General features: G+C 44.2%; 2 protein-coding genes across 12 annotated transcripts; both read right to left on the bottom strand.

Annotated features, from left to right (window-relative positions):
* Positions 1-2: 2 nt before the first annotated feature.
* Positions 3-7837, bottom strand: LOC100122412 (proclotting enzyme). Of its 4 annotated transcripts, none has more exons than XM_008206133.3 (8): positions 6704-7837; positions 2889-2963; positions 2414-2816; positions 1724-2131; positions 1347-1510; positions 1068-1260; positions 706-983; positions 3-635 (listed from the first exon to the last, which is right to left on the bottom strand). In XM_008206133.3, exons 1-8 carry the CDS (start codon positions 6744-6746, stop codon positions 340-342), a joined length of 1860 nt encoding a protein of 619 aa, XP_008204355.1. In that variant the 5' UTR covers positions 6747-7837; the 3' UTR covers positions 3-339. The 4 variants fall into 4 exon arrangements, with proteins under 4 accessions (XP_008204355.1, XP_016838155.1, XP_031780429.1 ...); XM_016982666.2 differs by having other exon boundaries at positions 2414-2813; XM_031924569.2 differs by lacking the exon at positions 6704-7837 and adding an exon at positions 3747-6680.
* A 109-nt stretch (positions 7838-7946) lies between these two features.
* LOC100122397 (SAFB-like transcription modulator) lies at positions 7947-15603 on the bottom strand. 8 transcript variants are annotated; one of them, XM_031924564.2, is made up of 13 exons: positions 14806-15603; positions 14314-14401; positions 13909-14231; positions 13540-13818; positions 13394-13418; positions 12133-12352; positions 10839-10879; positions 10493-10755; positions 10012-10416; positions 9261-9928; positions 9059-9174; positions 8840-8969; positions 7947-8752 (listed from the first exon to the last, which is right to left on the bottom strand). In XM_031924564.2, the coding sequence occupies exons 1-13, from the start codon at positions 14926-14928 to the stop codon at positions 8566-8568; spliced, it is 2868 nt and encodes a 955-aa protein (XP_031780424.1). In that variant the 5' UTR covers positions 14929-15603; the 3' UTR covers positions 7947-8565. The 8 variants fall into 8 exon arrangements, with proteins under 8 accessions (XP_031780424.1, XP_032453217.1, XP_031780425.1 ...); XM_032597326.1 differs by having other exon boundaries at positions 8840-8951; positions 10036-10416; XM_031924565.2 differs by having other exon boundaries at positions 12133-12349.
* Between the last annotated feature and the right edge of the window lie 34 nt (positions 15604-15637).

Genomic DNA, 15637 nt, shown 5'->3' with positions numbered 1-15637 from the left:
GCTTATTCAAATAATTAATTTATTCGTTTCTATATACATCTCCTTATACATTACGTACAAACAGTTATTAAATAGTGCTTCTTTCATAAATAATTCATAGATCCGACGCTCATCACACCGCTCTTTCTCTCCGGCATCGAAAATTCAACAACAAATCTACAATAAGTTTACTTATATACATACGCTTCGAAAATTCTAGGTATAAAAAAGGGATGGCGATTCGGGTTGGTCATTCGTCTCGACAGCAGTGACAGTGGCGATCAAGACCTCGCAATTCCTTCACTGATGGTCGAACCCGTTCAATAATCGATCAACAACTCATCGTCAATTTTCATCTCATCATCGCGAGTTGCTCTTGATCCAATCGAGATACTCGGAGACGCGGGTGTAGACACCAGGATAGCCAGGCTCGCCGCATTTGTTGCCGAACGACACGATACCGATCTGCATCCAGTGATTATCGACGCGAAGCATCAAAGGACCGCCGGAGTCACCTTGGCAGGCGTCTTTGCCACCTTGGCTGTAACCGGCGCACAAGAAGTTGCTCGTGATCGGCTGGAAGTAAGCCTGGTTGCAGTCGTCGTTGCGCCAGACCGGTAGGACTGCTTGACGTTGGACCGTGCTCTCCTTACCACCTGTTAGCAAGTCGTTTGTTAATTTTTACTTTCTGCTTCTTTTTTTTCATAAAAGTTAAATGTAACTCACCATAGTAGGTCGTTCCCCAACCGACAACCGTAGGCCGAGCTCCAGCGAAGGGTTCGCCCTTGTGTCTCGTCTGAGGTAGACAGATCGGTATGACGTAAGGCGTTCTACGAACCGGTCGGTCCAGCTCCAGGATGGCGATGTCGTTGTAGAATCCAACGCGCGAGAACTTGGAGTGTGCGTGAATCTCTTTGACGGAGTAAGTCTCCGGCGTTGAGGGCTCGTCGTCCCTCTCGAGATCTATATCACCTAGACGCACCGTGAACTGTCTAGCGAGGAATCTGCAATTGATTTTTTCTCTGTAATACCGTACATCTCATCCAATCGAACTATAGACCAGCTCATGGCCATTAAACCAGACTTACGGTCGTTGTCTCTGATCGCGAGTGCAGTGAGCGGCAGTGAGGATGTGTCGGTTGCTGATAAGCGAGCCTCCGCACCAGAATTCCGTTCGCCTTGATCCGTGAAGGAAAATCGCCGCCATCCAGGGCCAACGACCTGGCAACGATTCTTCACCACCTACCACACGGTACTTGCCGGCGTTTCTCACACCGCATTCTATCGGGAATAACGATTTTTATTTTTAACAACAAACAACTCGTCACTTTCGCGCGATCATACGCGCGACGTGTTCTCTAAATTACCATCGTCGTCTTGAATGAAGTTATTGTCGATAGACTCGAAGCCGTTGGTTCCGTTACCCAGAAGGTCGGTCGAGCCATCAATGAGCGGACGTCTGGTTGTCGTTGGCACTGTGAAGAGCGGAATCGGTCGCGGCGTCGGTTTGCTCGTCGGTCTCGGCGTAACGCTGCAACAAAAAATCATTGTTTAATTAACGACGCTGTACGCGCAGCCTCGACTTTCTAAACCCGAAAATAAATTTCCTCGGCGGAGAAAAAAAACGCCAGCTTGATTTACTACCCGATGATTACAGCGAACTTTCACCGCATCGGCTCTTCTCTACAATTACTCCCGGAGTATATCCTTCCGAGTTCCGGTTCCACGAAAAAACGCGACTCACCTCGGCACTGACGGAGGAACCACTGAGTTCTTGTCGAAAGGACAGCAGACTCCGGGTACGAAGAGGCTCTTGAAGCATATCGACTGTCGGAGTTTGGTGAGGTCGAGTAAGAGCGACGGGCAATTGCTGAGGTCCTGGCACTTTCCTGAGCCACCTTCGGCGGTGGTACAGCTCGGCGGAGAGTCGGAGCCACTGGCCTTTGGATCGCGATCGATCACCTGTTCAACTATGTTGCTGGAAGCTTCCGAGAGGGATGCTTGGTTGGGGTTGGTTTCCGCGAGTTCGGTCGTGGAGTGTGGGATGTTGGACAGAGCCGAGATGGTCGAGGTTGGAACTGGGGACGGAGTCGACGTCGTTGGCTGCAGAGGCGCCGGAGAAATCGCTGGCGATGGGACGGAGTTCGAAGGCCTGGAGAGAAATTTCAAAGAAGTCAAAATGAATCCACAATTGCACAATCCATACCCAGAAAGCCACAAAGCTGCGCGTCCTCGAGTATTACAAACAAAACCCCAATGCCATTCGCGAGAAATATCTCCCTTTGACACACGATCGTTACAAAACGCGCGCATCCGCCCGCAGAAAAAGCAATGATTCATCGCGTCGACTTCGATTCAGATCGGCGCAGTGCGTCACTGACATTAAACGGGTTTGACGTCAGAGCCCACATAATTTCACCGAATTTCATCTCACCTCAGCGGCAACGTAACACCTCGGACCAACGGCGCGATGCTGTCCGTGACGTTCCTGCCGAGGATGTTCTTGGAAATGGTGTAGAGAGCCGAGGGCAGCTCCTTGGGAGGATCGGACGACTCGACGCCGCGGGTCATGTTGACGATGTAGCTGCCGACGGTGTTGAGAGCGCCGAGGGTCTCGGTGATGGTGGTCAGGGGGTCGGTCTTCTCCTGGACCCGGACGAGTTGAAGGTGAGGACGTAGCCTGGTGTCCCGACGTTGCAGGGCTCCTCGCATAGGTCCTGAGTCGGACCAGGAAAGCTCCGGCTCAGACCAGCGACGGACGGGTCCACCTGGTGGAGGTCCGTAGGACATAGGTGGACCACGCGCTGGTGGAGGGCCATAGCCGTAGGTTGGGCCTGCTGTTAAAGAGATTCGATTAAATCGATTTTTTTTTTTTTTAATTTAACATGCGCTGCAGTGTTTGAACTCACGTTGGCTGCGGATTTGCAAGACCTCTTCAGTGTAGGCCAAACTTGCAGCGATTAGGGTCCATATCAAATACAGTCCTACAATGGAAAAACAGAGCAATTAAACAGCGGATAATCGATTTGGAGCAGGTCAACACAACATCGAACGAAGCCGGTAAATTTTCCGACGAACGACGTTCGTCACCTATAGTGGAACTATTAGAAATCGAAAGTAATTCTGAAAAGGCGATCCTCCTCACCAGCTGTCTATAATCTTACGTTTTCTACAGCCGCATCGGGAGAAAGTGCTGCAGAGTATTCGTAAACATCGCGACAACTGCGTGCGCATCTATATAACTATATATACACACACACACACAACACTATATACGTGTAATTATTCGGCAGTGAAAATCCTCGTCGATTATTAGAAATCCATTATAATCCCTTCCCAAATCGGCTCATCAAGACACTTTCCTTCGATCAACCGACAAGCACACTATATATACGTGTAACAGTAAACGTGCAGCTCGTTAAGAATTACGAGATCTTAATGTGAATCCGGAACGCGAGCTCCGCGATAACTGTAATTCCCGAAACTTATTTAAAAGCCGCGTATATAAAAATTAAGCGGAAAAAAGCCGAGGCTTTCACTTTATACGGGCATAAAATAAAAGCGCACATACATTATATATCGTACACGGGCTTCTCTTTATTGCACTCTCGGGATCAGCGCGTTTTCTTTAAACGAAAGTGCGCGCGCGCGCGGAAAAACCCAGGGAGAGATTCTTTTATAAGCGAGCGCTAATGGACTGAAAGTGGCCGTTGAGCTTCTGTACTTTTATCGTTATCCCTAATCAAATCCTGTGATGATCTATATACCTGCGCTAGTGATCATCCACGCGGTCGACGTGACTGGACTTGTTCAAAGGACGTCTAGAAATCCTCGAGCGACTTCCGCGAGCTCGTATATACCCCGATCACGTGAAAAGAAGTTTCTCTCGGCTATCCGAAGAATCGCGTTATGAAACTCACCGCGCGGGTGTTATGTATATACTTAAAGGAGGTCCGGGTGCAGATCCGGGAAAACCCCTGGTTCTATAGACATCGGCTAATACATTGGCAATTTCGTTGCGCCACGTCTTACGTAACCGAGCCACGGCTCTTCTTCTCTGTTTGTTATGCGGATCGGGTGCACGACGCGACCCTCGTCTCGGAGTCTGCAGCGTACAACGTCTAATATGTGGCGGGAGTTTCTCTCATTTGAATTTTTCGCGCCGTATGGACTTTCGTAATTACCGCGCGGAGCTGTGAGTATTAAAAGTTTTTCTGTTACTCTTTTGCGAAGAAACTTTTAAACGAGTTTTCGTCGAAATCGGCAAAGCGCTCGATCAGCCTATTTTCGCGACTGATCAAAATTCGTTAGACTCGTAAAGTTTCTCCGAATCCAGGTATACGCATCTGATGACTGTAGAGACACGCGGATGAAATATCGTAGTGAAAAGGATTAGAAGCTCCTAAAAATACCTCTGAAAATAGCGGAGCACGTATACGCTTGAAATTCAAATAAACCTAGGTCTACTCCAGACACATCGGAATTTTCGTCTATATAGAGGTAAAACGAGATCGTTACACGACTGTTAATAGTTGATGAGCTGTGTGCCGCTACCGGAAAAAAAAGAAAACAAGTGTAAGCTCGGTAGCCATCGGCGCGGCTATGAAGTAATCGAAAGGGACGTATGCGAGAGACGCGGTTCCGGAACTGTCTAATAAATCAGCCGACAGGATTTTTCGGCCATGTGTGTGTGTGTGTGTGTGTGTGTGTATACAAGTATAGCCTTGCGAGCACGACTTCATCGACGGTGAAAGTCCCTCGGCGAGAAAGTGTGCCTTTCTTCCACTCACTGATTCATCGCCGATATACAGCCACGCACACGGCTCATTGTGCGTGTGTATACTAGATCGCGCATACACGTATATACACTTAGTTAGAAACGATCGCTTATCTCTGTGTCTTAGATATATATATATACTTACGCTTATTGTCACCGTTTCGCGTCTCAGCTCTTGCGAAGCTACACACCCGCGTGTAACGTCGCGGCTATATAACAATTTTTTAGAAACAGCCGATTTGCATTAGCGCGACACACATACACACACACACATACAGTATGTTTAATAACTTGACCCACTTGTCGGTATGGTATATACACACATCCCACGCGGCGACACAATGCGAGAGGAATGCGACGTCCTCTGGCCCGGCTATCCGTCATTTTCGCTGCTCGACAGAGAGAAATTCGCTTCTTTTTTATTTGCCGTCGAGTCACGTAGAAAGTGTTTGTATACAGACACGCGCAGACATCGAGAAAGGAAAATCCGAGATTCATTCAGCGAACAATCGGTCGGCTAATTACTCTCGAGTATACTATATAGCGTATATACGGCTTATTAAGCGCTGAGCTGTGTGATATACTTATATATACAAAGGCAGTCCTAGTGAAATCGGCAACTGCAGCTTTTATTCGCTCTGACCTGGTTTTATGCAAATTTCGTTAAGTTTCTCTCTCACTCAGCTTCATCGCGCCTACATCTGACCCGAGATATATCGCGAGTGTTGTTTCTCCTCTCGCTTATAATTCGACCGGTATATGACATCACCAGCAGCGTCGCGCATCCCTTTCCATATAGCATCGCTTCATGAATATACGTACATGTATCTCTTATCTTACGCACATGCGCTCGATTTTCGGATTTCGACGCAAGGAACCGGTCGCTTTTTTTTTTTTATTTACACTGATTGCGCTCTCGTACGTGAAAGCTGCGATGCCGATCTCTTTTTTCCTCGCTCGTTTTCCTTTTGCTTCTCGAGCTTTATATCATAATACAGCTTAGCCAAACGATCGGTATTGTTCGCACTCGAGAGATCGAAAGTGCAACAGGTCATTTTTCACACTCGCTCTCGCGCGCGGTCGAGGAAAAAATGAAAAAAAAATAAATAAAATAAAACAATTTCATCGTTCCAGTTTCTTTTCTTATTGTTACTGCACGATGTGAACGCTGCGTGCCTGGTAACCTAGATACGATTTATACAGCCGCGAGCGCGCGAGAAGTGCCACACGCGATAGTCTCGAAATCGTAGGTGTATAAACTCAAACTACGATACAATGTGCAAAACGTATCAGTGAAGTATGGATCGAGTTGTTGTCGAGCATACTGCACACCAACCGATCGGGGATGCATCAACGGTCGCGATCATCTTCCCGCGCGCGCGAAGCTTAAGAACGATTATATTACACGTCCGGGCGGCGATTGCGGTGCATCGAGCGGTTCTTTAATGGATTTCGAGCCGCCGAGGATATTGCATTGCTTTTTACGCGCGCACGAGCATATAACGGTCCGATCCTTTTCTTCGATCGCTCTCTCGTTTCTTATTTCGTTTCTTTTTCAGTATACTACACGTATCGGTATATAAAACGAAACTGTATTTGCAGTCGATGCGCCAGATATGCGCAACAAGATCGGCAAGGGGAAGAAAAATCGGTACACGAGTGTGTTGCTCTCTGACTTGTGCTTTTGGCTGCGGGAAATCTCTGGCGAGAGAGGATGCGAATCGGAGCGCGAATTCAGGTACCGTAATTGCACTGGTTTCGATTGTTTGTTTTCACAATGGGCTTGTTCGATCGGCAACTATTTTCTTTTCTAAAAAATAACGCTCGGAATCGAGAGCCGCTACGCCGTGCGGAGCTTTCTCTGGTGCGTGTGGCGAGAGAAAATCGGTATGCGCGTGATCGAAAAAATTACCGATCAGGATTATGTATAAATAAAATCTAACTCACCAATCGCGCTGGACGTTGACATTCTCATAGATGGCAGCAACATGTGACGAGGGTGATCGAGCGCTCGTTGTCTACCTCGTGTTCACTTACATTTGCGGGCTCTTGAATCACTTGCACTCGCTGCACTGCGCTCCTCTCCTCGGACCGGGCTCAACTGTTCGCTCGGCGCATCCGAGCGGGAGAAAGAAGCGCGCTCGCGCGAGATTACACGCACATATACACAGTGAGAGAGAGAGAGAGAGAGAGAGAGAGAGAGAGAGAGAGAAGAACCGCGAGAGTCACTCCTCGAAAAAATGAAAAAGGAAAAAAAAGAGACGATGCGAAGCAAGGATGCAGAGGACTATGTGCCGCTGCGCGAGGATATATACCAAGGGAGAGAGACAGAGTGTGAGAAAGAGAGAGAAAGAGAGGAGAAGAGGCGTACGGAAGTGTCGCGCGCGACGACGATCGCGGCCGACTGTCCGTGAAAAGACCTCGACACACTTAGACGCAATCTCCTTCTCTTTCTCCCGCGACGAGGAGGCGCCATCCCTGCCGCAAGGGAAAGTGTTCCCTACCACTCTCCGTGCGTGTATGTGCACGCACTGGCGCGCGAGTTTTCGAGAGCTGCGCGATCGGCTTATGACGATTCGTCATGGCACATTCGGCGCCGGTCTGTATTATATAGATATACACATAGACACGCAGGTATACCTGCGAGAGCACACTTTTTCTCGATTTCGACTGTGCGCGGATGGGTATATACCTATACACGTCCGCATTCCGAGCCCAGAGTGCGCACTCGCTCCCCTTTACCGCGCCCTATATTTTTCGTGTAATGAGCGAGGCGATGTGCGTATGTTTTCTTTTTTTGTTCCATTGCTTTTTGAGCGCGTGCCGTCAGAGATAAAATTGATAAGGGCGTTTCTCAACTTTGCTGTTTGCGCTGCGTGTATAGGTATATGACGATCCGAAAAAGTAAGAGTTCCGAAATCGAGTTTCCGTGTGACAGGCGCTTATCTTGCTTCGAAATAGTGCGCTGATTTCGGCGTACGAGTCATTACGGATGTTTTCTTCTTTCGCTGCGGCGTCACGGGCTTTGGAAAGGTGCAGCGGCGATGAGTTCGTTAGCTGAATGATAGTGATTTCAAAGCGGTTATCTATGAAGATTCTGATGGAAAAATAAAAATGAATGAATAAAAATGAAAACAACGGCGATAGGAAGATATATGTCGTGATCGAACAAATTAGACTTTGAGCTCAATTCTTTTTTTCAATGAAATTTATTAGTTACGCAGTTTTTCTACACTTAAAGATCGCTTCTTAGCATCATAATTAATTCAAAAATCAATAATATTGTATACATTATCTGGTGTGAATAAAATGTATCTGTTTTGCACTTTGACAAGTACAATATTTAATAATTAACGTATCGTTAGCGGCGATTCAAGCAAAAACTCGCTCTTCGCCTGAGAATGATGCCATGCCTTAACATACATGTCCATAGCTGAAGTGTGAATTCTAACTGTCTTTATACATTTTCATCACATACTAATATGTGAATGTTATATTTTTCATAGGTGACGATTTCAAGCATGACTTATAAAAAAAGCTTAAAATCGTATATCCGAATTACTACTTACTGTAGAATTACAAAATAAAGTCTCGCAGTAACAAAGTTTTCGTGGATGTTCGTCAAACTAAAAAAATTAGTTATCGTGTATCCTTATCATTATATCCAGTACTCGATACGGCCACGTAAATTTCCGTCAATCATCACAAGTTTAAAAAATACCTGCAGGTACTTCAACTTTTACTCGTAATACATAAAGTCAATCCTTAACCTTCAAAGTATCGCTTTGTGCTGAGATTTTAAAAGAGCTTTAATACTTCCTCATGTTCTGCATAGACCCTTTGTATGGCTCGAATCTCTCGTAGGAACCACTATTTCCTTGCGACATGTTATATGACTGATTTGGTCCACCTCCGCCTTGATACATTTGTGATCGCGGGTGCCCGCCACCCATATTGTTTCCGACGTTGTTGGAGTTGTTCCATCGAGAGTTACCCCTAAAATTTATTATTGCATATTAGCGCTATTTTTCAAACTTTAACTTTAGCAGGGATCAAGAATTCATTTATTCGATCAAGATCTACCTTGAGTCAGAATTTCCTCTGTTGTTCCACCCCGTCTGCTCATTGCGGTTGTTCATTGAGTTGAATGGTTTAGACGGAGGTCCTGAATGCCAGCCAGTTGGACGGTTGTTGTCTGCAAATCGATCAATATCTGGATTTTAGTTTGGTAATGAAGTGAAAGCATTCAAAGAATACACATAAGTTTTCGGGTGGCTTTTTGTAATTAATCAAATGACTTACGTGGATTGCTGGGCTTCGTATTGTCGTAGCGGTTATGGTTGTCCCTAGAGCCTCTGTGATTGTCATCTGGTCTGTGGATTTCTCGATCACGATTGAAATTGGATGGTCGCTCATACCTGCATCATAAAGTTGTTAACTTGTTAGAATTGATTCCAAAAAATCAACTTTAATAGTAAAAGCGTTACGTAAAAAAAAGACGAACCTTTCTTTGCCCGGACGATGATCCATAGCATTCTGATTAGGACGATTATCTCTGCGGACAATAACATCCCGACCACCCCTAGAATCCGAATACTGATCGTCTCTGTTATTTCTAGGCTGGAAATCATTGTTCCTCTTGTGGAACGGTTTCGGTATGCCTATCTCCTTGGGCCTGCTTTCGTACCTAGAAGGTACTCCTGATGACTCTATACGTCTGTCTGACACTCGTTCCATAATATCACCCCTGCGGTCAGCAATCCGCTCTGGTGGACTACGTCTGCGGGCCGAGTGTTCAGTGTTTATCCTCTTTCTTTCCGGCTCGGCGTATACATCCCTGGTATCCCGACGATCGCTAGACGTTCTCTTCAACGCGGGCGGTGGAGGTACTCGGCGATTCTCCTCCAAGCGCATCTGCTGTCTCTTTAACTCCTGTCTCTCGCGCTCCAGTTTCTCCCGCTCGAGTTTCTGACGCTCGCGCTCCAACCGCAGCAGCTCCGCCTTCTCCTGCTCGATGCGTTCACGCTCCAAACGCAGTTTCTCGCGCTCACGTTCCAGTCTCGCTGCCTCGTACTCGATAGCGCGCTGTCGCTCCATGTCTTCTCGCCTGCGACGCTTTTCCTCACGCAGCAGTCGCTCCTTTTCCCTAGCCCTCTGCCTTTCGCGTTCCTCCTGAAAATCGCAAGTTTGTTAGTCATGATTCATAATTCTCGCGTCGATAATAAAAGAAAACCCGAAAAACAAAAATGGTGTACTTTTATTTTAGCAAAAGATAGTACGTTATCTCTACGGGGACGCTCTCGGCTCTTGGATCTCGAGGTGCGGGATCGGTCCCAGGATCTCTTTTTGTCCTCGCGGCTATTGCCTCTTTCTCTGTCTGACTTTTTGCTGTTAGACTTGGTCGAGCGCGTATCACAGTCCTTTAGGGAGCCGTCATCCTTGTTCTCCTGACTCACGTCGCGCTTCTCTCTGTCGTTGGACAGGTCATTGTCCTTATCTTCAGACTCCTTAGTCATCGCGTCGCTCTTCAGATCTTCTTCGTGCTTTTCTTCTTCTTTCTCATTGGAGTCGGATTCCTTCTTTTCTTTCTCGTCCTTCTTCTCAACCTTTGCGGGGGCTTCACGCTTGCGGTTGTGACTTTGCTGGGAGTCACCCTTTGCCTACCAGTTAGAATAAGAATATTTAATCTCCACCTCAGATCTGGGATTAAATTACAACGGTATTTTTTTACTGTACCTTCTCTACAGAGATCACTCTTCCATGCAATTCCGTTCTGTTCAGATTCTGAATACATTTTTCCGCATCGTCGCTCGAAGACATAGTGACGTATCCATAGCATCTGGATCCGGGTGTTCTTGCATTTGTGACCACTTTAGCTCCAATCACTTTTCCGTATCGGGAGAAGATTTGCTTCAAGTCGGTGGCACGAGTTGTCGAGGAGAGTCCGGATACCCAGAGGTTTCTGCTGCTAGCAGTTGAAGCCAGAGCAAGACTCTTGTCTGTGTGCCAGAATAAATCGAATGAATATTTTTTTCTCTGTTTTGAAGAGCTAGACAGAGAAATGTTAGAAAAAAGTGTATACCTTTGTCATCCCGTTTAAGGCCTTTGCCACTAAGATCGCCACTGAAAATAACAATCCAAGCAATGAGAAAAACTCTAGCATTTGAAACTGATTAATGGAAAAATAAGATAACACTCGCTAAATTGATGATTAAGGCTAAATAAGTATCTCTGTAATTATGTTAAGAGCATAAATTTGGCTAGCAATTCTCAACTCTTTTTTTCTTTCAAAAGTCTTTCTGTGCACACTGGCAATGTTCGTCGTATTAACACTGTTTTTTTACGGTTGGTATATCACTTTTAGGAGTCCTTTTTTGTGCGCTTAGATAGCAATGCTTTTGTTCGTAAACGTTGATCGTATTGCTATTACGACAATCTTCTTTCTGTAAACTTCCACAGTAGCCCTGTGCCTGCTTTTATCTTCTTAGCAAAAGTCCACTTTACTTCTTTATGTGAATTTCGTCGAATATTTCATTTTATTCTCTCGATATGTATAAATTCACTTGTTTCGAAGATTATGCATTTATGTACACACGTCGGATGAGTATGAATAACGATACAGTGGCACAACACGACGTTAAACGCGTTCGACCAACCTTCAACACATGTAATGTAGATCATCAAAGATATGCTGTACGTAAATAAATGGAAAAAAAATATATGTTAATCTACAACAATATTTACACATAGGTATGAAAGGAAAACTAAAACAAAAGTGAAGTTAGATTACATCTCGTTATGCTTCATGCAGTCGAAAAATCAACAAAGATCAAAGGTAAATCACCCGCGTTCAATGATATTGATAACATTTACAAATAGCCATCACTAACTTGCTAGCCAAGTTTTCGATTCCTTAACATATTTGCCAGAGTTAAGAATTACAGCCCGATTCAAGGTGCGCAACTCTCGGAGCCTTACGCGCTCCGCAAGTACCACATTACACGCACGTATCGCTAGGTATATGCATGTATATATAGTATATATATATATATAGATTGACTTTGATTTCAAAAAAGTATAAGGGAATAAATAGATCTTGCATGTGTGCGACAGCTTAGCGCAGTTGAAGCGAATCGCTGTCTTGTAGATCAGAAAGAAGCGTAGTCCACAGTAGTAGTAATAGCGTTCGAAAGAACTCGACGATAATCATCTGTTGTCATCATCTCGTCGTCATTACCACCATCGTGTGTGTGCGCGCGTGTGACGGTCTCGAAGAGAACACCCACGTTATGAGACCTCTCTCTCTCGTTCGCTCGCTCTCTTTTTCTCGGCGCACAGTGAGTGTGTGGGACCATTTAGCGATAGTGGAGACCAACCTCTTGGATCCATCTCCATCCTGCTTGCTCTTGTTGCCGGCGGCTGTGTTTGCTCCCGAAGATGATGTGTTGCTGCCTCCGCTGGTTTCCTTGCTGCTGACACCGCTCTCCGCTCTGCCGCTCCCTTTAGAGTCTCCCTTCTTGTTGCTGGCGTTGCTGGAGTTGCTAGTCACGCTGTCGTTGCTTACTTCCGATCTCTTCTTGTTGTCACCTCCATCTGCTGGGACAATCAAGGTAGCATATCGGTCACTCTCTGTCGGGGCTAGACATATCAACTCTCTCAACTTTTTCCCTAACGTAAATCTCTTTCGTTCGATCTCAAAGGCTCGTCTAGCGAGAGACTTGGCTCACTCTGGCTTTTTCTCTCACTCGCGGGTTACTCAATGGCTCAGTCCTCGAGCAGAGAGGATCGATTTTCGATTTTTTTTTGTTAAGAATCCTGCGACTTAAGTACTGTCAAGAAGAGAAACTAGAAAGGGCTAACCGGCATTGCGGCGTGAGTGCTCAGCGAAGGAATATACACGTAATTGAGGAGCAACGAGGTAAGTTCGCCATCAAGCTGGTTCTTGCGAGAAGCTGCAACTTAACAGGTCACTTCTTTTTTTTTTTTTTTTAAAGACATCCAAGGAGTTGTAAAAGAGGAATTGTTCAAGCTTGCAAGAAGGTTAATTTGATAAGGCGTTCGTGTGTAAATTTCTGATAAGCTAGTAAACGCTGAGTCAAATCCAACGATGCATCTAGGCGGCAGGTATAATTAAAATAATAGCATTAAGAAATTCTATTCGTAACTAACTTAAAGACTAACGCTTATATACGGTTTACGTTTCTCCGTGCAGCAGAGTTTAGGTTGATATGGAAAATAATTTATGTTGAATGTATCTCTCATCAAACTGCTGGAATTGGATCTCGATCTCTCATTCTCTCCCTCTCTCTCTCTTCTTGGTTGAACAGGATGTCGTTGTCATCTATTGATGTCCAATGAAATGGAATCCAAATTGAATGTGCTTATTCTCATAAGCTGCCTCTCGTAAAATCCGAAACGGAAACCGCGTTAATCTTCGCCGTGTCCTTGCGTTGTTTGCTTGCTTTTGTTATCGTTTTGATTTGTATTATTTTTACCATGCTTTTTAACTAATATTGTTTTAAAGTTCTCTGCTGCGGATTAGTCGAGTCGTATACGTGATAACTTGTACAAGTTACTCTTATCGAATTTCATCAATAATAAAAATTAAAGTTATACGTTCAAACTTTGGAAACTTACCTTTGACCCGGTCGCATGACTCTGTCTGTAAATCAAAAATATCCTAATTAAACCAATTTTGTGTGGTCATCATGAATTAATAAAATTAAACTTGAAACATCTTTTTGATTGCGTATTGCTCAAGTTCTATTAGTAAAACATCATACCTCCTCAACAAAAAGACTTTTGTCATCTTCTTCGATCATCAAGTTAATAGAATCTTCGTTATCAATGCCATTTGCTTCTATAGCAGAGATGTTACTGGACTCTTCTGAAGGAACAAATGGTGGTTTGGTTTCAACAGTTGCTTCTTCACTTGTATTAACAGTAGTTGGTTCTGCTTCAGGTTTGGGTTCAGGTTCTTCTACTTCTTCTTTGGGTTCTGATTTTGGTTGTGATTCTGGTTCAGGCTCTTGTGGCTCTTCTTCTTTAATATCCTCACATTCCTATTTTAATAGTTAATATAAATATTATTTTAATACTGGATTTAGTAATAGTGATTTTAGTATGCATTTACATTAGTAGTATAATATTACCATTTCTAATTCTTCAGCCTGAGTAGAAATCTCTAATTCTTCCATTGTAGTTTCAGCCAGTTCAGCATCCGAAGTAGACTTATCTTTAGTGTCATTAATGTCTTTAGTATCTTCACTGTCTTTCGTGTCTTTATTGTCTTTATTGTCTTCATTGTCTTCATTGTCTTTAGTGTCTTTAGTGTCTTTAGTGTCTATAGTGTCTATAGTGTCTTTAACGTCTTTAGTGTCATTAGTGTTTTTAGTTTCTTGATCACTAAAATCTGTGGTAAATTCTTCTTTTTGAATTTCAGTTTCTAAAGCATCTTCGATCATACTTGAATTGTCTAAAAATATTTTCAAAAAATTGTTAGTTTATGTACTGGTATAGTTAGCGTTACTTAAACTGATAATAACATATACACATACCAATTGGCTTTTTAGGAGCAGTTCTGCATGAACCACCTGAAGGAATGATTAACGTTTCACCTGGATTTTGACCTTCTGCTATCAGTGCCTGAAATCGAATTCAAATAAAACATAGGTTCTATCCAAATCACTTTCAGATATTTAAAATAGTCACAATGAGGTAATTATAGATGCGTCAACAAGAATTAGTAGGTACCGAGTGAATATTGAGTCAAGCTAATGCAACAATACAACACCCGTAAACAAATTGACTTCACGTTATCTACAGACCACTGTTCTCATAAATGATACAACTGATGCAGTGCTCTCTAAATTATCGCAATCGATTGCGCACGTACTGCGACACCTTTCAACAAACAAAACAGGATTGCAGCGCCTACGAAATCTATATCGAAAACCATCCCTAAAAATAAGGTTATGCAGCCAATTTTCAACCACATCCGGCTTGTACCAGTCGATCAATAATCGCCCGTTTCATCTCCCGAAACTCACCTTTGCCAGTCTGTCCAGCAGCGAAGCCTTGTTACCGGTCTTGTCCAGACCCCGTCTCTCCAGCTCGGTCTTTAAATCTATAACCCTGAGCTCGGTTAACTTTTTTCCCTCTACGTCGGCCATCTTCGACTATAATTTTTGCACACAACGAGCTATACTTAGCTGCCTCCTTGCGTAGAGAGATGCTCACTCACGCACAATCACAGTCAATATTCTACACACTCTCTTTTAATGTCTCACCCGCGACACGTATGTTCGTTATGACGTTAATTTAATTACGACACGGTATCAAATTACCGGAGAAAGTCCGGTATAAGCATCACAGCGCGATTACAACGCAGAATGTCATACGACGTATACCACACACGGACTGTCTAGCCGTAATGTGTCGCGCAATGGACGTCGTGGATCTCAGCTCTGCAGCGTACCTATGCAGTCTGTACCGGAAGTCTTGATTGAGAGAGTTGTTCTGCATCAGTACTCCTGCGCAATGGTTGCCGGCGCGAAATTTGAATGGTATTTTTTTTTAAAGTTGTTTTGCATTAGAGTTTTTAAATTCTGTCCAAAGGATGCACTGTCTTTCGTAATTGTTGAACAGTGATTTTTGGGGCGATAGTATTCTGTTTTTCAAAGGCACAAACAAATTCAAACAAGGTGAACAACGCATTGATAAAAAGTTATCACATTGTTACGTTTTCTTGTTATTAGTATAAATCAACTCACAGAAACTTCAAGCTAACTTGGAAAAAAAATAGCCAATTTACCATTACCCGGCCGTTTTGCAGTTCTCTTAACAAGAAAAAAAATCAACAATCGGAAACAGCTACCGCCA

This window comes from Nasonia vitripennis, chromosome 2, assembly GCF_009193385.2.
Source record: "Nasonia vitripennis strain AsymCx chromosome 2, Nvit_psr_1.1, whole genome shotgun sequence".
In the NCBI taxonomy this organism is placed as follows: Eukaryota; Metazoa; Arthropoda; class Insecta; order Hymenoptera; family Pteromalidae; genus Nasonia; species Nasonia vitripennis.
This window is presented reverse-complemented; position numbering and strand designations above follow the sequence as displayed.

Coding starts and splice junctions, on each gene's coding strand:
- LOC100122397 (XM_031924561.2), bottom strand. CDS start 14,928: ATGGCCGACGTAGAGGGAAAAAAGTTAACCGAGCTCAGGGTTATAGAT. Junction 14,232..14,313: donor TGCTCCTAAAAAGCCAATTG/GTATGTGTATAT, acceptor AAATATTTTTAG/ACAATTCAAGTATGATCGAA. Junction 10,417..10,492: donor GAGTGATCTCTGTAGAGAAG/GTACAGTAAAAA, acceptor TCTAACTGGTAG/GCAAAGGGTGACTCCCAGCA.
- LOC100122412 (XM_008206133.3), bottom strand. CDS start 6,746: ATGTTGCTGCCATCTATGAGAATGTCAACGTCCAGCGCGATTG. Junction 1,261..1,346: donor CTTCATTCAAGACGACGATG/GTAATTTAGAGA, acceptor TATTCCCGATAG/AATGCGGTGTGAGAAACGCC. Junction 636..705: donor TTGGGGAACGACCTACTATG/GTGAGTTACATT, acceptor ACTTGCTAACAG/GTGGTAAGGAGAGCACGGTC.